The sequence below is a fragment of the Miniopterus schreibersii genome (genome assembly GCF_964146895.1).
Source record: "Miniopterus schreibersii genome assembly, chromosome: 20".
NCBI lineage: Eukaryota > Metazoa > Chordata > Mammalia > Chiroptera > Miniopteridae > Miniopterus > Miniopterus schreibersii.
In genome coordinates, this window is record NC_138122.1 from 16,631,649 (window position 1) to 16,658,880 (window position 27,232).

Genomic DNA, 27,232 nt, shown 5'->3' on the forward strand with positions numbered 1-27,232 from the left:
TGACTGTTTATAAACATTTGGAATTTTATTTAAAAAAAAAAAAAAAAAAGAAATCACAACCATGAACATTGTTACAGTTAGTTCGAGGCCCTCTTGGTTCTCCACAATGATACTGAGCATGCTCACAAGGGGTTCCCGTTTAGTCTAGTTAAACAGCCATCTTTAAAAGGAAAAGAAAAACTCGGCACACTACCATTGAACTTGTTTTAATGTTTCTTCACAAATGGTGAAAAATACTAAGTACAGACAAGGAATAATCATAATGTTGTGGCCAACATTATAAATATGGAATTATAAATTTAAAACATTTTCTGGTTTAAAAAATAAATCTGGTAGCCAACGCAGCTCTGTGGGGTCTCTGCATCTAGTAGGGCCGGTCTCTGCGTTCTTGACGGTGTTCGCCTCTGCAAAGAAAAAAAAGGGGTGTGTGTGCATGATGGGTTAAAATGGGGAAGGAAAGGAAGCCCTTCCACAGACCTGAGTCCTGGGGGAAGCTTCCCGCCTGCTCAGAGCCAGGCTGCACCTCGGCCCAGTAGCCCACAGCCAGTTTTCACCATCACATACTTATCCATCTTTCCAGGTCCTCCACGTCCACCTCTTCTTCCTCCCATCTGTTCCATCAAAGGTCCAGGAGGACCCCCAGGGCCACCTCGCCGTCCTCCACCAAAACCGCCTCGGTCCATGCCCCGGCCGCCCCGGAAGCCACCTCTGTCTCCGCCACGGCCACCTCTGAACATTCCACCAGGACCACCACGGTCCATGAGGCCGCCTCTTCCTCCTCGCATGCCACCAGGTCCACCTCTTCCACGGTCACCGCCTAAGGTAAGGGAAAGTACAGGAGAGAACAGATCAGCTGCAAGACAGAATGGGTGGATGCAAAGTTCTGTGAACACGCCTCAGAGGGTGCCTGGGATCTGCTCTCCTCCCAGAGCAGAAACAAAGTAGATCCTTTATTTGATCTGAACATCTGGGTTGGTCACCATTTAGAAGTGATGAACTTAAAGGGCCCCAGGGGTGCACTTACTGAAACCACTGACCTGGTTCTTAGCAGTGGGAAGCTGTAGTTTACCAAGCCCACCAAGTTAATAAAAGGTTTAGTACCAAGAAGCTGAGGGGATGCTCCCCAAACCTGTACCTACCCGGGGGTGGAAAGGGTGGCGGGAGGAAGCCTTCAGGCTTCGGGGCCTTACACTGGTTGCATTCTGTTCTCCAGGCGAAGTTCTGGTTTCCACACCCCCTATTATCAACAGAAATCACCAATTAATTGAACTAAGGAAGTTGAACGAGCAAAGGTGACATGTAAGCAGGCACACACTGCACTCCACTACCACAAACAATGGGTCCTGGGTCAAACACCAGTAAGAGGATGTGACCACAGAAAATGGCTTTAGATCTATAACCTCAGGCAGCACTGCACCCATAGGACCAGCGTTGGGTCCAGCAAAATGTCTGTACATCCACATACATGTGGACCCTAGAGTCCAGTGGAACTGACCTTCTTTAGAAGGTTCTGAAGCAGCTGGTAAATGACCGATTAGCCACCCTCCCTCAACAGGTCAGTGAGAATGATCATGCTCCTTTAGACACAGAACCCATTCCTCCTCTTCAGAATGGGAGTGGGGCAAGGTGTAGGTAGAGTGACTTCACTACCATTTGCCAAGAGAAGTACATACGGATTGGGGCACTGCCAGTCTCCAGCTCGGTGTTGGACGTTTCCTCCTCCGGAGGGGTTCCCTCGGGAACCCCGGGGCCCTCTTGGGGGAAAGCCTCCTCTGTCTCCTCCACGGCCTCCCATGCGACCCATGGGGCCCCCAGGACCTCCTGGGCCCCCAGGACCTGCAATAAGAAAGAGCAATCACTTCTTTATAGCACCAGATTTGGTACAGGGAAATGCATCACTAAGAGAATTCAAGGAGACGACAGCTGTCATTGCCCCACACTTTTCCACAAGCCCAAGGACCTAACTGCACTTTGCATGTATACAGCTGCCCCATGAACAACACGGATATGAACTGTGTGGTTGGGAATCCATGACAGTGCAGTCAGTATAACCCCTGCGTTGTTCAAGGGTCGACTGTACAGTATTTCAGTTAACTCTCAACAGTTGTAGGAGGGCAGGCAAGTTTTCATAGAGATGAGACCAAAGCAGCACAAATGGCAACAGCCCCAAGGTTGACACTCAGGCAGGCCAGGTAGTGTTCAAGGGGGAGTCCAGCCTCTGACCAACCAAGCCATGCTCTCTGCTTCCTTTCACTCCCATAAACTTTTTTTTAAGAAAGGAAATAAGCGAGTGAGAGAGAGATACATTGATGGGTTGCCTCCCACACATGCCCCAAAAAGGGATCAAACCCTCGACTTTTCAGTGTACAGGACGACAGACACTCCAACTGAGCTACACCGGCAAGGGCACTCCCATCTATTTTTACTGTCAGCATTCAGTAGTCTAATTTGATTCTACACGCCTTTTTAGTATTTCTAAATAACAAAGGTACTAAACTTTGAATACCTCCACGGAGCGGCGGCGGCATCCCCCTGCCCTCTCGGGGTGGCATCCCCCCACGCATGCTGTTCATTGGAGGCTTCTTCCGAGCAAGGGAAACTTTAAGTTTGCTCCCTTGAAAATCTTTTCCTGGAACAAGATAACAGAACATCAAATTACTTCCAACCTCCAACTCTTCCTTCCTTGGGGGACTAGGCAAGGCTATACCACCCCTTTTCACCTACACCACCCATCCCTGCTGCACCAGTGTGCCCCTGCCCACAATCTTCTCTAAGAGCTTACTGGAAGGGCCACAAAAAGCCTTTAAAACATACTTAAAAACCTTTCTACCCTAAGGAGGAAAGTAAGCTGGGGGGAAATGGAGTATACACTGCACCCTTATCTAGTGCAGAGTGAAAAGCAGGGACAGAAGAACATGAAGTGGCCGAAAGAGGAGTCTGACAGTTTCAAGTTGGTTTTGTCTGAAGTGAAATTCCTTCCAGGATCAATATCAAGGCCATATATAAATTCAAATGTATAGTAGCTAAAATGTTTGTGGGGCTTTCTGTACCTTCTGATATCTGTGTTTAGAGAACCACTTCATAGAATGTCTTAACAGTCAGAGTTAAATATGTTAGCAAACCCTCTTTACCTGTAAGCTGACACATGCAACATCTGCTACTAGGCCTTCCATGTGCCCTGCAACAGGCAGCTAAGAATGCCAGTGAGCACACCCTTGATGCTAGAGCACCTACCATCAAACCAGTCCACGGCAGCCTTGGCAGTCGGCGGGTCTTCGTAGGACACTGTAGCATCGCCTTTGGGCTTTCCTGTTTCCTTGTCCAAGTAGATATGGATCATGGGTTGTCCAGTTCTCTTGTTCATCTAGGCATAAAATAGCATAGATAGGCTGTGATCAGAATATACTAGGCTTTTTGGAAAAAAGACCACATGAAATTCAGAGAAGTCCTTCAAGCTGTTAAAAGCAACAATTTTTCACAGACACACAATCGGTAAGATGTTAATTTATCTGAGTAGTGGAATTATGGGTGACTTATTTCCTACATTGCTACAACAACTATATGCTTAAACGATTATTTTCCCTTAGAGACTCAAAAATCCCAAAGTGTGTAAGCAAATAGTATGGGCCCCATTCCTTCCCTAGCATCCATCCCAACATTTTCTACCCCCACACTATAGCCACCTAGTGAGAGCAGCCACCTCTTGGGAGGTGGTCTGGCATTGATACCACCACATAAGACATGACTCACACAAAGTTAAAAATAACCTTCAAATCATTAAGTACAGTATACAGGGCTGTGAGTGCGCTAAAAGTATTCTTAATTAAGTGCAACGCAGCTAGTTTTCCCTCCAGAGCTAGAACAGATCACTAGTTTTTCAGCTGAACACCAGATGCAGTTGGCTTGAATTCAGGACCCTCGTCGTTCAAGAATATGGCTTCATGTGTGTATTGCATCAAATGTGAACATGACCCGAGTCTAATCTATGCACTTGTTTATATACCTAATGATGTGTCAGAGTCTGAGTACCGGGCTTTAAAAAAAGGGGGTGGTACTTACATATATGTAACTTGACACCTATGTTTTAATAAGGGACATATAAAGACTGAGAGTGGTATGAATGATGGGATATACATTTCAAAAACTTCTTTATAAAAATATAAATAAATGGAGACAATGTTCATGAGAAAAAAAGACCATTCAGTATTATAAAAATGTCAATTCTCAAACTGTCTTACAGATTCAGTAAACACCCATCTGGGGTTTTTAAGGACCTTCATAAACTGATTCCAAAATGTATATAGGAGTAAACAGCAAAACAGAAGAATTTGCCTTACTAGATATCAAGATTTAGCATGAAGACATAGTAATTAACTGTGCTACTGACACAGGATCATACAAATTAACCAAAAGTATGTAAGACAGCTAAGAAATAGATCCAGGTATGGGTGGAACTTTCTATTCAGCATTCAAACAATATAAAGAACTATAATATAAATCAACAAATGACAACCCAATGAAAAATGAGTATAAGATATGCATTTCATAGAAGACGGTGTGCAGATATAATTAGAAATCAGGGAAAAAGCAAATTGAAAAACCACATTTCCATTTTCTTTTACCATGTCAGCAAAAGTTGAAAGACAGGATTTCTAGTAGTGGTGGGATGTGGAGAATGTATCAGTAATACTGTCGGGAGTCTAGGTGGTTGGCCATACCATCATCTTGTGAAGTTCAACATGACAAGATACCTTAAGCAATTTTATGCCTGGGTATAGCTGATCATCATTCGTGGGTTTAGTATCTACAAACCTGCCTACTCGCAAAAATTAGAATTTATAAACTCCAAAATCAATACTACTGGCACTTCTGTGGTTATTTACAGAGATGCACAGAGTGGCAAAAATTTTAAGTTGCCTGATACACATGCTCACTCAGCTGAAGTCACACAAGACAATATTCTATCTTCTCATTCTTGTTCTCTCTACAGATGACCAGAAGATGGAGACTACAGGGGATAGGCAGGCAGTGCAAGAAGCTCCAACTGAGCCCAGCTGGGTAAATCTGAATACCAACTAAGGCAATCAACGATGCTCAATCTCCTTTTCTCTTTGTAAAATAGAGACTCTACTGGGATGAATTGTTTTTAGGATTTGATTATAACTTAAGTGAGATATGTGTTCATTAACTCAGTATTCATAGCAACTTTTAGAACTTAACCGTGAATGGCAAAGAACTATATACACACTAGAGAAACTAGTGCACTGTGCAGCAGGAGATGTATATAAGAATGCTCACTGCAGCATGGCTCACATACTAAAAACCTAGGATCAACCCAACTGTTTTTAAGAGAACGTAAGCTATCAATAACTTGGGATATATTTATAAATGAAATACAGGATTCCCAAACTTTTGAGCTTCTGACCTAGGGACCCTACCTTCCTATCTCAAAATCCATTCTTTAGTCTTCCCCATCTAACAACCCAGCACTATTCCAGTAGCTTGGACCAAAACTTTCTAGTCATGCATTCTTCCTTGAGTTTGCCAGGCAAAGCCCTGCCTTGCTATTCCTTCCATTATTCTGAAATGCCTTCTTCACTTCCACTCTGAGCTTTATGGATGGCTCCATTCTTTTTAAAAGAAATCTCTGCCCTTCTTGCTATATTATTTTCCTCTATAACACTCATCATCTAACATACTATATTCCTTTTTAACTACGTTCCCTGCTATATGTAAACTCCAAGGATTCTTTTCTGGTTGTTCCTGGTATATTCTCAGAATATACTGAGTTATCAATATGCTTAAACCATGTTTAACATTTATTTTTAAAAAATGGCTTTTGCCCTGGCCGATGTGGCTCAGTTGGTTGGGTGTCATCCCGTGCACCAAGGGGTTGCAGGTTTGATTCCCAGTCAGGAAACATGCCCAGGTTGAGGGCTCAATCCCCTGTGGGGGGTGTGGAGGAGGTAGCCGTTTGATGTTGCACTCTCACATTGATGTTTCTCCCTCCCTCTAAAAATAAATATGTATATATGTAAAATGTATAAAACTTTCTTTTTGACATGTTGTGTAAACCATAATACATCCAGAAAAAAAAGTCAGCCAATTTCTGAAACTACTTTTAACAGCAATTCAGTCTCTTTAAAATGCTCTGTGGTTGGAGAACCTGCCAGATTGCATGGTTATGCTTTTACTTACCTTAACAACTCCACACTGCTTAAAGAAGTCTGCCAGATCATCTAGAGTAACATTGTCATTTAACCCTTGCACATAAATTGCACTGTTGTCAGAGTCTTCATCTGGATCAACAGGTGGGCCTTCCAGAAAAAAGAAGGCATAAGGGAGTTACTGTCATGTATGTATAGCGGGGCTTATTAACCAATTGGTCCCTACTGCCTACTACTATTCATCACAAAACTAAGAGAACTACCAATCATACTAACAAAAAACCATGGAATTTCTGGTTTACTTTGTTTAAAAACTGCCCTTGACAGCAAGAATATCACATTAATCTATCAGGCTGCTGAACTCTAACACACACTTACTTGTGTGCTATTCATGTGCAAAACACAATGTAAAAGACAAGAATTCAAAATTACCTAGATCAAGATCCGGTCCTTCGTCCATGGGTCCTGCCAACCAGGAAAGATCATATAAAATATTATTAGTGCACGTCTTGCAAGCTACAAACCTTACAAACACACATAACTATCTACTACACCACCATTTGATGGGGCTTCATTAAATTCAAAATGACCCGCACTGCTAAAATGGAGCAGTGCCCCTTTAACATTTGTGAAAGGTTTGCTAGGGTTTGTTTTTTTGCTGGTTTGCTTTTAAACCATTAACCAAATACACTCTCAATGCTTATGTGCCGAATTGTTAAATATAAGTCAAAAATTTTCCTCCAAATAAACCAAATTTAAAAAATGTATTCTCCCCCATATTACAGAAGCAGTTGATCAATACTTCAAGTTACCCTTCGTTTTGTAACCATAGGTTAACCTTATTACCCCTAAGACAATGCCGGCAGTACCCATTAGTCTCTTTTGTATAGATCATTTTTAAACCGCTTATGAAACTAATAAAAAATTATAGTTTTCTAAAAACTGACTGTATTTTTTTTAAACACTATCCATGGTAATACTCAAAAACTTACCACCAGGCTTATTGAAGCCACCTCGCTCTCCAGCGCTGCTGGGGGGATAAACGAAGAAATGAAGGCCTTTCCCTTTAAAAGCCAGTACCGCTCTGAGCCTTGGGGGGGCTCGTGGGGAAGAAGGGCACTGGCTAAACATCTCCAAACAACGCATCTCTCTCATCTTGTCACTATGCCTTTCTTCAGGGCAGCTCGCTCAAATTTCCTTTACATACAACCTTGCTTGTCTGATTGCACACCAGTGTGGCTGGTTCCTTTCATTTCGGGGGCTGGTATTAATAGTGCAATACTTGGCAAATGAGAGGGAAAAATAGATCCCAAACACCCACCCCACCAGCTGAGAAACAGAGAGAGCTTGGTGTAGAGAGAACAGCGAGCTGGGCACTGCTGCGATGGACCTTTTCATGTTCGTAAAGGTGCACCCTCAACCTCTCCCAAGGGAGAGCCAAGTGAGCCCCAGGCTTCCTAACAAGTAACAGTATAATAGAGCAGGAGACAACTACATTAAATGACTACAACACACACCAGAGGACGCATCCAGCCAATCTTCAGCATAAAGCCATACATTTCAGGGCACTAATGAATTTACAATAGCTGTGAAAAGAAGATTTACAACCAATTCCAAGGCTAAATGGACTGGGGGTGCAACTTTACAGACATATCAGTTGAGAATAACAATGGCAGTATAAGTTACTGCCTTACATACTTTAAAGGGGAAGGAAATATAAATTGGGCCTTTTTTTTTCTTCTTCTTTAAATTAAATAAAGGCAGCTCCTCAGTGGTAGGCCCTGAGCTTTTTCTAACCAGTATTGCACCTTTAATACCTCGATATACAATTTCAAGCTGTTGCATGCAGCTTTGTCTCCTCTTTAAATTACACACCATAAAATGTTCTCCCTCTTTAAACACAAAAGTTTACACTTTAATGTTACACAATTCTAGAGTAGTATTATACCTCCTCTGGTTTATTACCAAACAACAAGTATGCAGTTACCAAAGTTACAGAAGGATTCCATTTATACAATGAAAACATTTTGTTAAAAATATTCTATGTATATTTTTCCTCTCCATATGGACACCGTGTCTAGTCCCACTTTTCATTATGCTGCCGGCTGAGTACTGAGTACGGGTACTTTTTAAGTATTGAAGTGTATACAAGGCTCTCACTTTGTAACCTGTAGCATATAAATGCGACAAAGCATGTTAAAAAGTTTCCACGTTTAACAGCCAATGAAAATATCAAAATACTGAGGCAATGAAAAAGGGCACGTTAACAACATTGAGTGCCTTACCTGCAGAAGACACTGAAAACCATCACCACACCACAATAAAAAAGAGGGGAGGGGGGAATGCAACTATCCTGTCCCCAAAGGATCCAACTGACTGCTTCACAGTCTGTTGAAAAACCTACGGGGAAAGCCATGATTTTTTCTATGGCTCCAGGACAGACTTCTCATCCAGAAAGAGTGGACCCCTCTACTAGCAATGTCTAGCAAAATTAGAATTATTATTTCTGAAATATTAAAATGAATAAATTTGAAATTGTTTTTGCGATTGAAATATACTAAGACTTCTGGGTGATTGGAGACGTGATGATAGTAATTTCAAGTGTCTATGTCTATTTTAAAACATCCATAAAGAAGTGAAACCTTTATAATGGAACGACATTCTCCAAATCAGAAGATTGATTTTACTTTATACCAAATTATTCAGAAAACTTTGCATGTTGTAAAATGATTGTTTCTTCCAATAAAGATTTCACCAAAGATTTTTAAGTTATGCAGAATACGCAAAACAGTATTTTCAATCAGTATCTTTCAACAGTAAACAGATTTAATACAAAAATTAGATAAATTTTGAAAAAACACTCTAATTTTGAAGCCCACTTCTGTGAAAAAGAAATCCTATTCAATTTTTACTTGAACCAATAGTGGCATCAAATCCAATTTATACTTAATGTAACATTCTGCATAACTTTTTTACTAATTTATATCGGGACAGAACACACACACAACTAAGCCTTCTGGATTATGTTAACCACCAACATTATACCTCACCTTCATCAAGTACAGATACCAGAAAGGAAAGAGGGGATGGGAGAAGGGAGGGGAAGGGCAGGCACAGGTAGCAGGGTTATGTTATTGATCTAAACAAAGTTTTCTAAACCAGATTGTGCCATCAATCAAAATGGTCAAACCGATTTAGACTTCTCAAAATCTCCAATAAGGAGTAATCCTATAATTAATTATATACATTACTCTGCAAAAAGCTACTGGATTTTTCTGTGTACCAGGTGCACCTCAGGCTGTAGTTCAAGGGTTATGGGACCAAGATCTTCAGCATTATGTTCAACAGTTCCGAGTACAAACAGGAAGTTGGGGACAAACATTGTGGAAAACAGCTGCATTCCTTTTCTGCAGTATATATACACCAGGTATTTCAAGACAACCATTCAGAGACAATTAGTTAAAAACCTAAATTGTTAGAAGGGTTGTGTGTGTTCCATCCCAAGTCTATTACCCATAGAGGCTTTTGACCTCTGGAAACCATGAAGGGAACTGAAAGCTCTAATTTCAAAACCATTCTTTGTTCTCCCCAACCCAACCAAGTAGACTGGCAGGGAAAAAAAGCAAACTGCCACTTAATATATGCCATAAGATGACATTTCCATGTTTTAGAAGATGACTTGTGCTCAACAGATTGTCCATGGAAATGTAGAAATAAATTTCTTATGTCTTTCAGTCCCTTCTTTCCACTGAAAATCCTATGGATGAAACAAAATTAGGTAAAAGGAGAAAAGGTTTGCTCTTACCCCATTCCACCGCGTCCTCCTCCCCGCCCACCTCTGCTCATGCCTCCACGATCAAATCCCCCTCTTCCCCTGCCCCGGTTATCAGGGCCACTCATGCTCCGGTTCTCTCCTGGTCCGGAAAATCCTCCAGACTCCTGCCCATAAACACCCATGCTACTGGGGTGGTCCTGTCGGAATGAACCTGAGGAAAGAGTCACATCTGTAAGCCATGGACCAGCATTTACAACCACTGCCTGTTGTACTCTCTCCTGGAATGAGAGAATTCTCAACTGCAAGGCACTAACCAAGGCCTCTTTACACTTGATAACGCACCCCTAATCATAGGCTCTTTTAAGTTCAACAAAAACTGCTGGTTCATCAAGGCTGAAGTAACCTTATACAGTCAGCCTAGAATAAGCCACTTCCAAACAACCAAAAGCCCCCTGGCCAAAAGTTTGTAGGGTTCTGGATTCTAAGATGTCTCCAAAAGCTGCTTTTAAAAACTACACTCAATAAACAAAAATAGAGCCAGGTCTCTTAGGGTTTTAGCACGTTGCTAAGGGTTGGGCTTCATCAAGCAGCACCATTCATTTCATAGTCATAACAAGACATGCCCATGAATGGAATTAAAAAAAACCAAAAACCCCAACCAAACAACAATAATAATCCATGTAGAGATTAAAGTGTAAGGACAGTTTGAGTTTTTGATTACTTCTCCACATGAATAAAACTACTGTGGGAGAAGATCTTTTTTCTTTATGGATATAAACAAGACAAAATCAAAACACAGATAGCATTTACTTGACTATCAAAATTGCAGTAGTCTTCAATAACTACCTGCTCGCTGTCATTGAGTTGGGGTGGACAGGCCATAAGGAATGATGGCATAACTTCCCCAAAAAGGGCAGGGATGAGTGCAAACCATTTTTTCTAGTCAGTTATGAAATCTCTTACCTCTCTTTTTATTTTTTTTGGTAAGGTATACTAATAACAATTAAATTGAAGAAAAGCACTGAAGTCTTTATTGGGATATCCTAACTATCAGCCAGGATGTTATGCCTAAAGATGCATCCTGGAGTCCAAAAGTAAATGATGATAAAAAACATCTCCCCATGTTCAAAAACTCCAAACACAATCACTCTTGTTTTTCTCTCTTAGCAACTCACTCTGCTGCCCGTAGCTGCTGCTCTGTTGGCTATATTGACTTGGAGCCTGGCTGTAGGATCCAGTTTGGGGGGGGTAACTAGTGGGAGGCTGCTGCCCATAGCTGCTTTGTTGACCATAGCTACTCTGCTGTCCATAGCTGCTCGGCTGCCCATAGGTGTTCTGCTGAGAGTAACTGCTCTGATCATAACTAGTCGGCTGTGTAGAGGAATAGCTGAAAGAAAAAAAAAAAAGCTTTTTAGGAAGGAGAGGCTTATTTCTTCAAGCCCCCTAAACACAAAAGACATTCATAGCTTGCACCATAGAAACCCTTAAAAATGCAGTTACTTTCTACATACCAACAGTTTAAATTTAAAATAAGCAACTATTTTTATATTCAGAATAAAACTTTAAACAAGAGGGAGGAGATAATTTTTTAAAAACCCATCTGTACAACGTGCAACCCTCAGAGAGCCTCCCCTTTGACCCTCTAACCCATTAAAATAATTTATTCTCAACTAAATTTAAGGCAAATTTGGGAGTATTAATGGAAGAATATACACTCAGCAAAGGGTGCCCTAGTGAAAAAGGCACCGAGAAAAAGGAAGCAGAGTCAAGCGCAGCATTCATTCTAAGTCTGTCTTGAATGATGAGAGTGATTTTTCTGAAGGTACCAGGATGGTTGGTGTGTGTATGTACACATAAAAACAGCAATTTTCTCTTGAAGATTTATCTAAGTTTCAAATTGCTTTGCTCTATATATGTGTGTGTATATATATGTATATATATGTATTTTCAAGCTTTCAGACATGCCAATCATCTAGGAAATCTAGGCATTCATAAAAATGGATAAAGAAACTTCAGAATCAAGGCACTGTATGAAATATGAATGTTAGATTGATACTCATCTTTTTGATATGAAAGGGAATCTAACCAAAGATACATTCTTAAACAGAAATAAAGCTTTAAAGAACTGGTATTAAACTCCTGATGAACCGTGATAACGAAAAACAAAACAAAAGCATTTTTTAAAGTACAATTAAACTAAACCTTTATCACCATATCCTTCACCACAGCTATATGGATTTCAGAGCCTCTCTTCACCAAGTGTACCTATTCAACTCCCTAGATTAACTGCTCTCAGCATAACAGGTACAGGTGGGATCTGTGGAAGTCCTGCCCACTGTTATCCAAGCTGTAGGGACACTTACCCCGTCAACTGTATTTGCTCCTAAACATGTTTATGCCTGCCGCACTGTAATGTGTAAACCAATGAAATGAGTGTAAAAAAGGAGAGCTGTTTCTTCTAGCAAAACTAAGTTAACACTTTAGCCCACAATTCAGGAAATTCGTTTGAAAATTTGTTTCAAATTGTGAGAGAAACAACTTGCAGTTCTTCCTACACTTTAAAGAAACTAAACCTGGACATTGTAGATGCTGGCGTGGTTAACATAAGACAAAGAATGCACAATAAACCCGTAATCAAAATAAAAGGCCTCAGCTCAACCATTAAAAGACTAGTGCATGAATGGACCTCTGTGTTAAATATCAAATGCTAAAAGGTGAAGTTTTTTTAAAAATAATGCCCTGCACTTTATCTGCTTTCAAATACTTCTGTTTCTCAGCCATCTGAATTAATAGAGAGCAAACTTAAAAGAATCTAGAGCAGTAAAAATAGTTTGTACTTAGAAGAGTTACTGACTGCCAAGCACTGCTATAGGAAGCCAGGACTAAGGTTTTAAGGTTAACAATATGTGGTCAGGCTTATCACTGAGAGTCAAGATAACATATATCACCCGAGGAAGCAGAAGCAAGCTAGTCCATGGCCTGAAAAAAACTGTTGTTATTCTTCAAGCTCACCCAACACGAGAAGAAGAAACTGACCTGGTAGGAGGATAAGATGGTGGTGCCGTGACTGGCTGCATGGGGTAGCTCCCAGGTACCTGGGGATAACTGTAGTTACTCTGTCCATATCCCAGGCTGGGCTGGTTGTAACCTCCTGTGCTGGACTGAGGCTGACTAGTCTCAGCGGGTTTGTTACCATCCTGTGGTCTAAAAGAAATAAAAAAGTGAGAATTTTCATCCTTAACCACAAAACTCTTGGGTAAGAGCTCTAAATTTAAGAGCAACATGCAATGTTAGGAGAGAGTTTGGAAATAAGTTCAATTGTAAAGCAAACTACATCAAACCCAGTGTTGGCCCAACTATATTTGCTGGAAGAGAACACTAAGGAAGGGGATGAATTAATCGCATCCATAAAACTACATGCTCCTTTAGTTCCATATAAACAGCTATAAAAGGTAATTATAAGATTTTGTGTTGCCAATTTAACTGATCTGAGAGAGGAGGTAGTTTGTCAGGAAAGAAAATGCTATTTCTTAAAAAGGTCTAATGAAGACAAACAAGAAACTTGTAACAACGATGCAAGTTTTAGGTCAGAGTAATATTTATATAAGTCCATTGCATTTATAGATCTGGACTACCTGTAGATTTATGTTTCTCACTTATTAAGAACAGACTTGAAAAAACATTGAACTTGGACTGCCATAACTTGCCTCAAAACCTCTCTATGGAAATACCATAGTAGGACAAACACCCCTCCGGCCCTCCTGCTCAGATGAACTGGGAAACAGCCTTGGTAAGTGAGGAAAACCAATTCCAATCCCAAGGAAAAAACCACAGTGGTTTCTATTACCTCTTTGCCCTAACATTTTGCAATAGGGCTGTAGCAAAGTGAGCTTGAGCTATTTTAAGCAAAGCCCCAAGAATCGATAGGCAGACCAGAGAGGATGGGGAAGTACTGGTTTCTCCAAAGAGCTAAAATGGGTCACAAACTCCCCCTCTTCTTTCCAGTGAAAAAGGGAATAGTTGTCATTGATCACAAGACAGACAGTTGTTTTAAAATGGTAAAGAATGAAAATTAAGAAAAAGGAACCAAAACGGATCATTCATAAAAAGACCAATTAATATATATAAAACCCTCCAGCTAAGGCTCGGGTATCCTGTTGCAATGGAGCATCAAATGGGACTTCAAACATTTGATAACACTCTAATACGCATAGGTCAACTGAAACAGGGCCCTATAGGAATCAGTTTACTTAACTACTGCACAGGCTGTCTAGCATATTTAAACTACCAAGTAGCCCTGACTACTCACAGTGCATTTTACAAGTAATTTCATGAGTGTTTGCCAAAACTAATTTCTTACCTCTACAGCAGACAAAAAGTCTAGGTTACAAGTTGATTTCTTGTTTATTCCCTAAAAAATCTTTCAAATCAGAATTCAATGTTCCTTCAAGATTGTATGCAGAAACCACCTAAGTGCACTGCCTAAAGCAAAAACCTAAAATCTTCGATTAAGTAATAATTAATATTGTTTACCTGCTAACCAGTCATGGAGTATGAACTCTGCCTGAATATTAACCTCACAGCAAGATACCCAGTTAAGAATTTATACTCGCCTGTGATATTTAGGTTACCAAGCCACTACATAATACAGAGAAAAATCATGTCAACTCCTTAAGCTGACTTCCAGATGTGGGCATATCCTTTACTGAACACTGGATCACACGACAGTTTCTTAACTGTCACATTCCCAGCCCACCTTCAATTTTGAACTACCATGTTTTTCCCAAAGAGAAAGCTGTTATCCATTTATGGGGCCAATAAAATCAAAGGTAAGAAAGCATCAAAAATGCAATTCTATCAGTCGTTCTGTTGCGAAGGAAACCACACACTTGATTTTTTCCTGGGTTTAGAAAAGTTAATACAATAGCCGCCTCCTACCCTAGAAGGTCTCTTCTGAAACTACATCAACAATCCTTATTTTGGCCCCTGGATAGTACCACTTCTCTACTAGATGGAGAGTAACATGTGGTGTGTTCTAGCGCATCATTTTAACAACCGTAAGGACACAGTCAACACCTAAGAGCACCCTGGCTGGGTAGCACAGTTGGTCAGAGCATCATCCTGATATGCCAGGTTGTAGGTTTGATCCCTGGTCAGGGCACATACAGAAAGCAACCAATGAATGCATAAATAAGTAGACCAATAAATTGATGTTTCTCTCTTTTTAAAAAAATCAGTAAATAAAAACAAACAAACAAGGGAAAAAAACACCTAAGCATATATGAGAGCAACTATTAAAAAGAAACTAAGCCATGGATTCTCTAAGTGTGCGTAGTTGTCCTCTCTCCTGAAAACCCGAGGCTGATGCACTGTAGAGTTAGGAGAAGGTGAATGTGGCTTTACCTTGCAGGTGCAGTGGCTGCCGGCTGTTGCCCATAAGCTGGGTAAGCAGGCTGAGTGCCATACGCAGATTGAGCTGCATAGGATGCCTGGGTGGTAGTGACCGTAGCAGTGGTGGTATCATAAGCACCAGTGCCATACCCCTGGACAGGCTGACTGTATGCCTGGGGGGCAGTTGGAGTAGTATAACCTGGAAAAAAGAGAATAACGTCAGATTTCTGGCTCCTCAGAGATCTGCCTACACATCATTATCAGAACAATTTGTAAACCATCTACTTTCATTCATTACAATATTTAACCTCATTAAGTATTTCCCCTTCAGTAGGAGTAGCAACAAACTAATATTTAAAACATAAATTCTCTGAAAGTACAGTCTTCAGTAAAGCACTCTCATTTTGCTCTAAAATCTCACCTAACAAAAAGGAGAAGACATTGCACGATAAAAGTGTTGGTATAGAAAACAGGGTTCCCCTCTGCCCTCCTCTTCCCCAAGACTGCTTTTGCTAATTCTACACTGGTTTTGCTAACAGGCCTCTTAACAAGTTTCTCAGCTACCCCAAAAACCTCTCAAGCAGGAATAAAATGTCCTAGGAAGGGAAGTAAAAGGCAATGACGTAGCATCTTAAAATAGCTACAAATAAGGATCCAGGTACTAGTATTAAAACCTACAATTTGAAATTACTTGCTTTCAGTCCCAAGCACTGCATCATTAACAGTTCATGTTTAACTTAAGGAAACTGGAAATTCCAGCGAATGTTTGATTTTTAGTGGAAGATGTTAATGATTGAATATTTCTAAGAACTGCTAATTTTGTTTCAGGTAACAAACAACTAAAAAAAAAGCTTATCATGTTAAGATGTGAAATGGCACAAGAGTTATAAAGATATACTAAAAATTATATTTGCTTAAGTATAACAAAGGTAATCCTATATTTAACTTTTTTTGTGGGAAATTACTTAAAAATTAAACTTAACCCCTCCCTCAACCTTTAAAAAGTAAATGTTTTTCAGATGATAAAACCATGAGATTCTAGGCTGGTCATCAAATGACCCAAACCTCCATTCCTCTCTTATTTACCTAGCACAAGCAAAAAGGTATTTTTCTTGCTCATCAATACTGGAGTTAGACCCTAGAGCCCCCTATTTCCCTAACCAAGTGTCACAAGACCTGCTCTCACAAACCAAGACAGGTTCTCTGTCTTGTTCCTCCCTTTGTGGAACCAGGCAGGATCCATGTGACCTTTCACCTGGAACTTGGGCTTGAAGCCTGACACCTGCCCCCAATGTGCAACTCCTAACTTGATTCCCTTTCCTGTGAGAGGTGTTACAACCTTTTCTGGTGCTGGGCTCTCCTCCCTCCTCCTGGTCAGTAAGCACAAGCAAGCCATACAATAAAAAGTTAGGTCTAGCTGTCAGCATTTACACCCATGAAAGGAAAATCCAAATCTCACTAAAAAAGTTTGATCAGTGCTAAAAACAAATCCTGAATCAAGACTGCTGATTTTAGTTAAGATTTAGGACCTTAAGTTTCACAGGGTACAATAACTTTATTCTACATCCCAAACAGTTCTGGGAAATTCTGAAATTAACTATACACAAAGATAGTAATTTCGTTCTCAAAACAATACAGGAAACCTCATACAATGGAAGTTTTTTGAGTTGGCGTGTTGTTCAGTTGAATGTTTATTAAAAGTTCTGTGCATGCCCTAGCTGGTTTGGCTCAGTGACTAGAGCATCGGCCTGCGGACTGAAGGGTCCTGGGTTTGATTCCAGCCAAGGGCATGTACCTCGGTTGCAGGCTCGATCCCTGGACCCGGTGAGGGGGTATGTGGGAGGCAACCAATTGATGTGTCTCATATCGATGCCGTCCCCCCACTCTCCCTGAAAAGCAATGGAAAAAATATCCTCAGGTGATTAAAAAAAAAGAAAAAGATCCTGACCAAATAAAAAAGAGGGCTCCACATCAAAGTTGAGAGTGAGCAAATATGAGACTATGTATGGGGTTGGGGAAGGTGCATTTTAAAGTTAAAAAAAAAAAAAAAAAGTTCTGTGCAGAGTCCTCTTGTCAATCATATAAAGCACTCATTTATTTACATTTAACTGGAATCTAATACCACCTACACTATTACTCCTACACAGATTTTTTTCTCCCTACACGACAGGCCATCTATAACATTTACAAGAAGAGCAATTAAAAACAAAAATAACAAAAGAAACTGATCAGGGAAATAACTCATGTCATAAAACTACGCAGCAACAGAGCCTTGTAGTGCTAAGATTACAGTAAGAGACACCAGGTTAATTAATAATTTTTAAATTAATCTGTAGTACCAACACAAGCAGCCAAGCAAAATGAGCAAAAATGAATAGAGCAAAATAATTTAATAACAAAAAAAAGACCAACAGCAAAAGACAACATATCTATGTGCTGACAACTTTAAGGAAAAAGGTACTAAAAACAGTACACAAATCAACCAAAATTTTTGTCAGCCTGAATAGTAAAAGTTAAAAGATTTCTATTCCAATTAATGAATTGAGATTTATATAGCCCTTTTTCATGAAATAATTTTTAAAAATTCTAGAAGAGAAAAATATCTCTTTATATATTCCTTCCAGTAATTATCCAATGACTTTTACATGTGAAGCAGTACAAGGTTAAGGAAAATAGTAAGTGTGCTTGAACCCACTTACTACCTATAAGGGTCCTACTTAGTTTGGTTCAGCTTCAGTTTGCTCATCAGATTTAAATTTGGTTCCTACACACCAAAGGTTCATGAGAGGATTAAGGGAGGTATGATGGTTCCTCCATAAACTATAAAGTCTATATAAAATTCCTTATTATTATAAAGTACAATCTCTTGCTCATCGAAGCTACTGGTTTCTGTATTAGAATGTCTTATACATTTTGTGCCCACAGACTCTAATAAGACTTTTTAAATCAATGACAATGTAAATACATGAGCCTACAAGACCATTGCATTTCCTAGAAATGATTTTATCCCTAAAATGATCTAGGGACTCCAAAGGCTAGATCTAACCAGTATTATTTATTTTTAAATGATACTTGTTTTTAAAATGGCTGAAAGTGGTAAAAACTTCATTATAAGATAAATAAATTATGGTGATGTATACCGTGGTGATTAATAATACTGTACTGTATATAGCTGTCCCTCAATGTCCGTGGGGGATTGGTTTCGGATACCCTGTGATCTGAGGATGCTCAAGTCCCTTATATAAAATGGCATAGAACAATGCATATATATTTAAAAGTTGCTAAGAGCACAGACCTTAAAAGTTCTCATCACAAGAAAAAAAAATTATAACCATGTGTTGATGGATGTAACTAGATTTACTGTGGTGATCATTTCACAATACGGTATATACAAATATAAAATTCTTATGTTGTACACTTGAAACTGTATGTCAATTATATATCAATAAAAAAGTAACAGTTTAATACATGAAGTTCATCTCTCAATTTCAAAATTCTCAGCCAAAAATCCAACTGCATAGTGTTAGTTCTAACTTTTCCTAAAGTTGTAACTGTAACTAACAGAAAGTTTAAACATTATCCAATCTATTCAAGATACGTATTAGATAAGATTAGCAAGTACTTCCCATAAAATCCAGCACACTGTCAATAAGGTAAATTACACATAGGTTCCCCTCTACTAAAGACTGATAGGCTATATATAATGTACGGAACTGAACACAGTTTGAAAGAAAGTTTTTACATCTGTAAGACTTCTGCATTAAATATCCTTTAATAATAGTAGCAGTAGTAATAATAAAGATGTGAGTGGGTGGGAAGAAGGTAGGGAATCCTAAAACATTTACACAGTGCTAAACATAAAAATTACTGTAAAATTTTCATACTCCACTCTCAACTCCAGTATTAGGATATAGTTTATTCTAATTCTTAGAATAGTTTTTAGCTCCCTGGAATGCTGTTATATATATGACATACTATGAATTAAAATGATTCATTAACACTTAAGTAGAAAATAAAATGTGTCTGGACAGACAGACAGACATAATTAACATGCAGGGTGGCAGTCTTCACCTCTAAATAAATCTAATCATGCATCTATCTTTCAGGGAATATGGGGAAATCAGCTGGGGAATAGTCATCTGAAATACCTTTGGGAAGGCAAACTATTATTAAGGCTTGACACAGAAAAATGTAAAATAAAACAAAAGCAGAACCTCTCCCCAAATCACATAAAGAAAAAGACATGGATCTGTGAATGGCACCTGAAGCAGTTTTCCATTAGCACCTTGTTGTGTGTGATGTTAGAAAGTTTGAGGGTTAAACGAATGAAAACACCTAAAGGGTTAACATTACAGGGTTAAACAAGATGGAAAGCATTTCCCATGCAAGAATGAGCAGGATAGTCAAACCTGTACTGGTCCCTTCTACTGTGGAAAGCACAAAACAAAAAGTAGAGGGTACACTATCAGATGAAGTAAACAGCTATGAAAGTCAGTTTGATTTTTTAGCAGCTCAGTTTAAGAAGGCTCATTCTTACCCAGTATTAGCATTAGCACAAGCTTTTATATATTCTCCATTTTGTTGTGAGATTATTCAATACACTGTATAAAACAGTTAAAAGGAAAAGTTCTTTTTTCCCTTGGAATTTATTCCACCCACATTCTATTAGTGATCTCTCAAGGAGAATATATGGGAAAAGGGGGAAAAATAGCTCCTCCTAAGAATAAAGGATCCCCAGATGCCAAGATATGGACCAGAATATACACCAAAGAGCACAAGTAACAAGCTTCTTAGCAAACACTCTAGTTGATGTGACCCAAAAATATCTCCAAGGCAGGCTTTACCTGTGGGAGGCTGTCCATAAGAAGTTGCATAGGCTGTCTGCCCATAGGTAGCAGTGGTCTGAGCCTGGGTATAGCTTACATCAGTGGGCTGTCCATAGGTTCCATAACTTTGTTGCCCATATGCCTGCTCAAAGAAAACAAATGCAAAAACTTCAGATATATAAATGTTGTATTTTGGGGGGGGGGGGGGGGGGGAACACCACCACCCCACACCCGACTTACTTCTAAGTTTCTAAATTGGAGAACCAAAGTTGAAAATACTGCTTTCAAATAAAAAGATTTTTTTTTAAAAAAAGACAAGTGATCACAGTATGGTACCTGTTTTCCCTTATCTGATTCACTCATATTTTCGTTAAGTTTAACCACAAAAAAGTTCCTGAGATAATTAGGCAAAATTGCAGTTAACTATACAGGACACTCTCAAGGGATAAGCAATAAGGGAATAGGTGTATAATTGCCAGCACTAAGTGTAGCAGTTTTAGCAACTGGAAACAAATGTTAGGAAGACAAAATGAACAGAGGGAAAAGGAAATGAAAATGGAGCTAAAATCTGCAGACAATTTTGAAAACCAGATTTTCAGTAGGACAAAGATTTCACTTCCAAGAAAATGAACTAGAACACTGCATGTCTCCTTAAGGTTAGCACATCAACAGCACTGTCTTTTGAACTTGGACATCAATAATACAGAAAACCTGGCAAGGAATGAGGTATTCTTTCAGATACCATGATCACATTCTAGATCTGAATGACCAGTTATGTAATATCTGCCAGAGACATCACATTCTGCTTGTTCTAGAATGCTTCTATGGCAGAGTTATTAGTACTCATTTTTATGCCACAGATAATTTCAGAATTTGAGGTGATCTAGAGAACACTAGGAAGCTAATTTCTAGAATCTGCTGGCTAAGCTTTTTAAACACAGACTCATGTACTGAAGAGCTCAGAAGTTCCATAGCTAGGTAGCCATAAGAGCCGACCCCTCCACTTACTGTGTGACCACTGGAAAATGCCTTAATATCTATGCACTGCAATTTTTTCATTTGCGAAATGTCATATTGCCTTCCTCTACAGAACTTGTATATGATTAAGTTAAATAAATTTAAGCATAATAAACTACATAAAAGGACCAACCATGGAGCAAGGTACCTAACTTGAGAAATGATACTAGAAAGGTATGGAAAGCTAGCACTCCTGGTTTGGGGATGGTTTCATATATAATGGCATTCCCACTGTGAAAGTTTAAAATATCTAGTTATTTTAGGATTACAAGCACATTACACTTTCTTATTAATTTTTGAAAAAGATCTGTGCTGGCTATTGTTTTAATGGCTGATAGAAACATTTTACTTGGGGATGCAGCTACATATTTTTATCTTAAAGATTACCTGGGTGGTCTGTGCATATCCTTGAGTGGGCTGGGCGGTGTAAGCACTATAGCTGTAAGAGAAATTAAATGCAAAAACTGGTTATAGAACATTTGATTCCATTATTAAATCCTCCACATTTATAGCAGGCTCTGTATCATTAATCAATCAAACACAACATACTATTGTACAAGACTGACTTACCCCTGCTGGGCTGCAGCTTGGCTGTAGGTACTGTAATCTAGAGGAAACAAGGAGAGAAAATAGTGTGAAGTCAGCAAAGACAAGAAGGGAAAAAGGGGGGAAGGAATCCAGCTGGCAGAAAGATGAATTCTTTAAACTGCTTAGAGAGGACCTACAGGCTAGCAGAAGTCCAAATGAGTACCTCTTGTTTCTTAACACCAACCCAAAAAATAAGTCTAAGCCAGTTCAACTCATAAAGTTTGAATACAGTGTCAACTAATGAGGTCAAGATCAGCTGATTTGGCAGAGATGCTTTGCATGTTCCCATGACCACAACCCCCCCTTAACCACAGGCTGTCACTTCAAATACATAATCGTCATCCTAAGACTAACAGAGAACAAGACAATCCAATAGGATCAGAAGTTCTATCTTCATATAAAATGGATGAAAGTGACATTACAATGCTCAACACCAGACTAATTACATTAGTAGCTACATCTCCTCAAAGACTAGTTTCTCTATTGCTCCTTCACTTTATCAAATTCCTCACTTCACCAACCTTAATTCCCTAGTAGGACTGCGAAATGGAACGGCAGAAAACAGAACAGTCACCTCAATCCAAGGTTTTAAAGGGTTTGCTGACTGATTATACCAGGGCTACATCTGTACAATAACTCAAAAGCTAGAACACTATAAATCCCAACAAAGCAGAGTGAAGGCAGAATCCTGATAATTGGCAGAGAAAGCATTTACTCTTTTGGGGAAGAATTTGGTTTTAGGTAAAATCATCTTTTAAAACTCAAAATGATTTCGACTTTTTAAAAAACAATTTCTCTGCCTCTCTTTTTTTTCTAGGTAAAATTTCCTGTAATTTTTCTTTTCATATAAAATTTACAAAACGGGACTAAAAATTCTGGCCCAGTAAAGGTGTCTACAAGTAGTGAAAAAAAGGAGAAAACCTTTCCCTGCACAGGACGACGCTCAACCAACTGAGACACTCACTCCACTCCAGCTGGGCCTAAAATAGTTATTTATAAAAATTCTGCCCAATTCTTTGCTTTCCACAAGAAATACATATCTTATTCTATGTTAGAAGACAGTACTGCCATTAGGGCCAAACAAAAGGATCCTTTCTACTCCATTCAGAAAATAGCCTCTCATCTGAAAGCAAACAGTTTGACATTACAGCTCTACATAGAGGGGTTTCTACCCCTACTCCACCTAAAGCCTGCCTCAGTCCACCTGGCCTGAGAGCATTTTGATGAATCCATTTGTTTTAAGTTGGCTCATCTTTCTATCTCTACACTTTGACTACTTTCTTTCCTCGGTACAAACTCAACTCAGAACCGAGAATCATCAACATTATCAAATCAATTGCCTTAGGGCTATGAACTGATTTGCTCAAGAGAACCTTAAGACATCTGAAGGTTAACCGTTAAGGCATTTATTTTCAATAGCACTACAAGTGTGCTCTTGATGTAGCAAATAAAAAGTAAATGCAAATCACCCTCCCATGTGGTATTCACAAAATAAATACACCAACGAAGCATCAACAAATTGAATCAACCTACATTTTGCTGAGGTTTCTGTAAGAAATGATACTAAATCGCTGACATCTAAGTTCAATGTTTGCAAGGGGACTTTTATACAAGAACGGTTATATAAAACATGAAATTGGCAAAGCTGATATGTAACAACCAATGCTCTCAGATTAGTGTGAAACCAGAGCTTTAGCTCCACATTAGCAGTCCAAGGAAGGTAGCAAATTTGTTTCACGTTATCTACCTACAGCACACAAACACTAGATGGCCTCAAAAGTGCTAGTCACACACTGGTGAGATTATTTAGCAATCAGTTATGTTTTGTTTTTAACCCCCAAATAAGCAGCTGAGTATTTCACTAAAAATGGACGTGTAGAGGAGAGAGGGGGTTGTGTGATCCGAGTGGGCCTTTAGAGTGTGTGCAATGTTCTATTTCTTGGTCTGACTGGTAGTTAATTAGGAGTCTGCATTGTAGTTCTTTGTTAAAATGGACATATACTGAACTTTAGATACTTTTCTAATATATGATATAAATGAGGAGAAAAAACATCTAACATTACTCAAGGCAGTGGCTTTTAAATACTTTATTGTGGTCACTATCCAAACTGTAGAGATTTAGAGCTTCAGACTACATAATGAGTGAAAATCAGTATGGGGCAATTTTGTGGGAACCAAAATGCTTTGCTTAAAGGTCAGAAGGGCTCAAAAAGCTCTTAAAAGGCCTAACCTAACTCCTTTATTTAAAGGAAAGGAAGTCAAAGTCCAGGTAAGTTATGTGAACCCCCCACCCCCACCCCACAGTCCCCCAACCGGGTCCACACATAAACAGCAATTGAAATTCTAATATAGTACATGGTGGGTAGCAGTAACAGAGACTGAACGAAGTACACCAAAAAACTGGCATATCTAGCCACACAATCTTTTCTAGGGGCATCCTGTACCCTGGCACCAACAGCCAGCTGGGCAGAGTTCTTAAACTGCCATTAAGATGCTGGATTCTGGGCTCTTTGAAATTACAACTCTGAAAAACTAGAGCGTTTCCCCGTCTTTCTCTTGTCTTCCCCCACTGCCTTCAAAGCCTGGGGTTAGGCCGCCTAAGAATACCCCCCACCAACAACCTCAGGTTAGTGCAGGAACTGGCTGCAAACTGCAGGTCACGTTTAGGCTACATTCTTAGAAACACCCCTCGCATCGGGGACCACCTTAGACACCACATTCGGCTCCTATCCCGGAGCTTGCTTTCCACTACTCGCCTCCTTCCCTCTCCTGTATGAAGCCGAAAATTAACAAGCCTCTCAGCTTAATTTAGGCAAATAAATGTGTGAGACGCCTGCTCAAGCATAATTCAAACGCCGACTAGGGCCTTTTGTTTCTCCTAGGTCAAAGAAGCCAGAAATTTCTTTCGGTGGAGCCCGCGATTCGGGCGGGTCTTATACAACGGATCTCCCTCGGCGTTGGCTGAAATATTGCCATGGGCAGCTACTTAATTGCTTTTTGGGGCACGAAGGAGGTGGGATTAAAGATAAAAACGAAGAAGCCAGAGGGAACAGCTGATTGGGGCGGGGGGCTTTCAAAGGGGGCGCTCAACCCGTATAAAGCGCAGTAGGGCAGAAGTTCGGCCTAGGGCTGACGGGGCTCTCGCTCATAGGTCGGCGCCCCTCGGCTCACAAATCCGCTTGCCTTTTTTTGTTTATTTGTTTTCCCCCCGGGCTTCTAGGTGAAGCAAAACCACTCTCGGGTTTGGGCCGCCTCCCTGAAAATGGGCTGAGAGTGAGAGACAGCAAGCTCGAGGCTTCACGAGCCGCCGTCGGCCCCCCTGCAGTTTCGGGGTGCCGGGCCCTCGGCCTGACTGAACCCCCCCACCACGCGGGGCTCCCGAGGCCGCAGGCCCCGCCCACGTGGCGGGAGGCCCCGAGCGCGGGGCCGGCCAGCAGCCACACAATGGAGGCCAGCCGAGGCCCCGCGCGCCCCCGCCGCCGCGAGCCCCCCGCGCGGCGGGGGCGCTGGAAGGTTCCAGAACCGGCCTGCCAAGTGGGGGAGGGGAGGAAAAAGCGGGCCCTCGAGCTTGTTGGAGTGTGGCGGGTACCTCACACCCTTCTCAAAAACTCCACTCAGTCGTCCCGACCACCCCCAAGGACGAGCAGCCCCCGATTTGGGCGTCCTGACCGTCGACGGTGCGACCGCGTTTTCCCCACACTCACCCGTGGACGCCATTTTCTCTCCTTCCTTCTCGTTCTCTCAACGTCCGTCTCCCTCTCCCTTTCCCCCCTTAGGCGCCGCACTGCGCAGGCGCGAAACCCGCAACCTCGGGTGCTACCATCGGGCCAGGCCACGGGGGTGGGGGGAGAAGGGACGAACCATAGTTTCCTCTTCCTCCCGCCCGCAACTCTTGCCCTAATCCTCTCTAAAGAGCGCCGGCGGCGACGCGCGGGCTAAAGTAGCACCAAAGAAATAAGAGCGGTGGGTGAGCTGGTCTTGGTATCAAGGCGGAGTGATTCTACGCACGAGGCTAAATTGTTCGAAGTGGTCACGTCCGCTGGCTCTAGGGACCGTCTCTAAAGAGTGTGCCTTGAAGGGAAACGGAGGCCGGCGGGAGGGCTGGGGGGAAGGGACCTCGGCCTAGAACAACTGCTGACTAATTCGCGGGCGGAGAGGGTGGGGGTGGCACGCGGGCGGGTCGACCGGGGTCACGCGTCCGGGTGCAAGCAGAATGTGCTTAGGGTGCCCGGGCCTCGCGGGAATCGGGAGTCCCAACTCTCAGCCGGGGCCCTGCGCGGCTTTCGCGGGGCTGGGGGCGTGCTGCGCTCCGCAGTGAGTACCCCGGCCACGTGGCCGGGGCGGGGGTCGGGGCCGAGGCCGGTGGGTTGGATGGGAGGCCCCCCGAACGTAGCGCCCGGCTCCGAGAGCCCTCCCAGTAACGGTCGAGGTCGAGAAAGCTCCTTAATCATCCCTCATCTAATACCGTTGTTTTTACAGAAGGGGAAACTGAGGCCCAAGGACTTTGGGCACTTTTCCTAAAGTCACAAAGCTGAGTGCGACCCATACCTCCACTCTCCCTGTCGCCTGGAAGAATCTTCCTGGTCCTTGCCTTCCCATTCCGCTCTCCGGCTTCCCAATAAGGTAGGCCGGGCCTGATGGTGCACAGCCCCATTTTATAGATGAAGAGATTGCGGCCCTGAGGGTTCGAGTCCCAGTTCTGCTTGTCCTGGGGGACGTCCTCTGCCCTTGCTAAGGTCCCCGGTGAGGGTGGGAGGGGTTGTGAGGATGCAGGAGGGTGCCTGGCTCCTGGCAAAGGGAGCCCCTCTGGGTCTCCCTGGACTCAGCCTTCAGCCCAGTCTCACCCACCCCTCTCAGCCGGGTGTGGTGCCAAACCACTGCCTTTCTTCCAGTGAACACATACAAAGCACCCGCTATGTGCCAGGAGCATCGTGGGGAACTTGGGGATGAGTAAGAGGAGCACCCCCCCCCCATACACACACACACACACTCATTCACTCACTCACACTCTTCCAGCTCAGACTCCCCACCTCACTTGCCAGGGAGAAAGACAGGCTAAGATCCATGATGTAAGGGCCAGAAAAGGGGATGGGGACATTTGAGCTGGGCTTCGAAGGGTGCAAAGGAGTTTGCCTTTTGAATATGGAGGCAAAGGAGCTTTCTACATTTTCCTGCAGGAAAAGGTGGCTTTTGATGCCGAGGATCCCGCTGGCAAGGGAGCAGATGAGGCAGCCTTGTTGTCTCTCTGGGATTTTGCTTCCTGCCCTATGAAATCAGTTCAGTGGGACTCCTGAGACTGACAGGCCTGGCCAGGGGTGAGGGGGTTGCAGCAGGGCCTGGAGGTCAGGCTCGATGTGAGGGGAGAGAACAGGAGAAAAAGCCTTGCCGTATGGGCAGGGAATGGGCGTGTTTGAAAGAGTTTTAACCAGCAAGTTAGGAGCAGCTGCCTCCCTGTTGAGGCCTCCCCT

The 27,232-nt window shown here is 41.6% G+C and overlaps 2 protein-coding genes across 4 annotated transcripts in view; one reads left to right on the plus strand and one right to left on the minus strand.

Moving 5' to 3' along the window:
• Positions 1-25,625, minus strand: EWSR1 (EWS RNA binding protein 1). Of its 2 annotated transcripts, none has more exons than XM_081123552.1 (17): positions 25,469-25,625; positions 21,747-21,783; positions 21,564-21,615; positions 20,178-20,301; positions 15,346-15,532; positions 12,979-13,146; positions 11,118-11,329; positions 9,973-10,153; positions 7,160-7,194; positions 6,600-6,632; positions 6,199-6,317; positions 3,235-3,364; positions 2,507-2,629; positions 1,674-1,836; positions 1,140-1,237; positions 565-817; positions 1-404 (listed from the first exon to the last, which is right to left on the minus strand). In XM_081123552.1, exons 1-17 carry the CDS (start codon positions 25,479-25,481, stop codon positions 365-367), a joined length of 1,968 nt encoding a protein of 655 aa, XP_080979678.1. In that variant the 5' UTR covers positions 25,482-25,625; the 3' UTR covers positions 1-364. The 2 variants fall into 2 exon arrangements, with proteins under 2 accessions (XP_080979678.1, XP_080979677.1); XM_081123551.1 differs by having other exon boundaries at positions 7,160-7,197.
• Positions 25,599-27,232, plus strand: part of RHBDD3 (rhomboid domain containing 3) — a 5,858-nt gene continuing 4,224 nt past the window's right edge. Inside the window, exons 1-2 of one of the 2 annotated variants that reach the window (XM_081123554.1) lie at positions 25,599-25,727; positions 26,244-26,387. The gene's annotated coding sequence lies outside the window, so the exon portion shown is untranslated. Of the gene's footprint in view, positions 25,728-25,805; positions 26,079-26,243; positions 26,388-27,232 lie in introns of those variants that run through there. The other variant, XM_081123553.1, reaches the window with a different exon arrangement.

Excerpts from the sequence above, each read along its gene's own strand:
- EWSR1 (XM_081123551.1), bottom strand. Across the intron at positions 21,616-21,746 it reads CAAGCTGCAGCCCAGCAGGG|CTATAGTGCTTACACCGCCC; the intron begins GTAAGTCAGTCT and ends TTTCTCTTACAG. Across the intron at positions 6,318-6,599 it reads AGGACCGGATCTTGATCTAG|GCCCACCTGTTGATCCAGAT; the intron begins GTAATTTTGAAT and ends TTTTTCTGGAAG.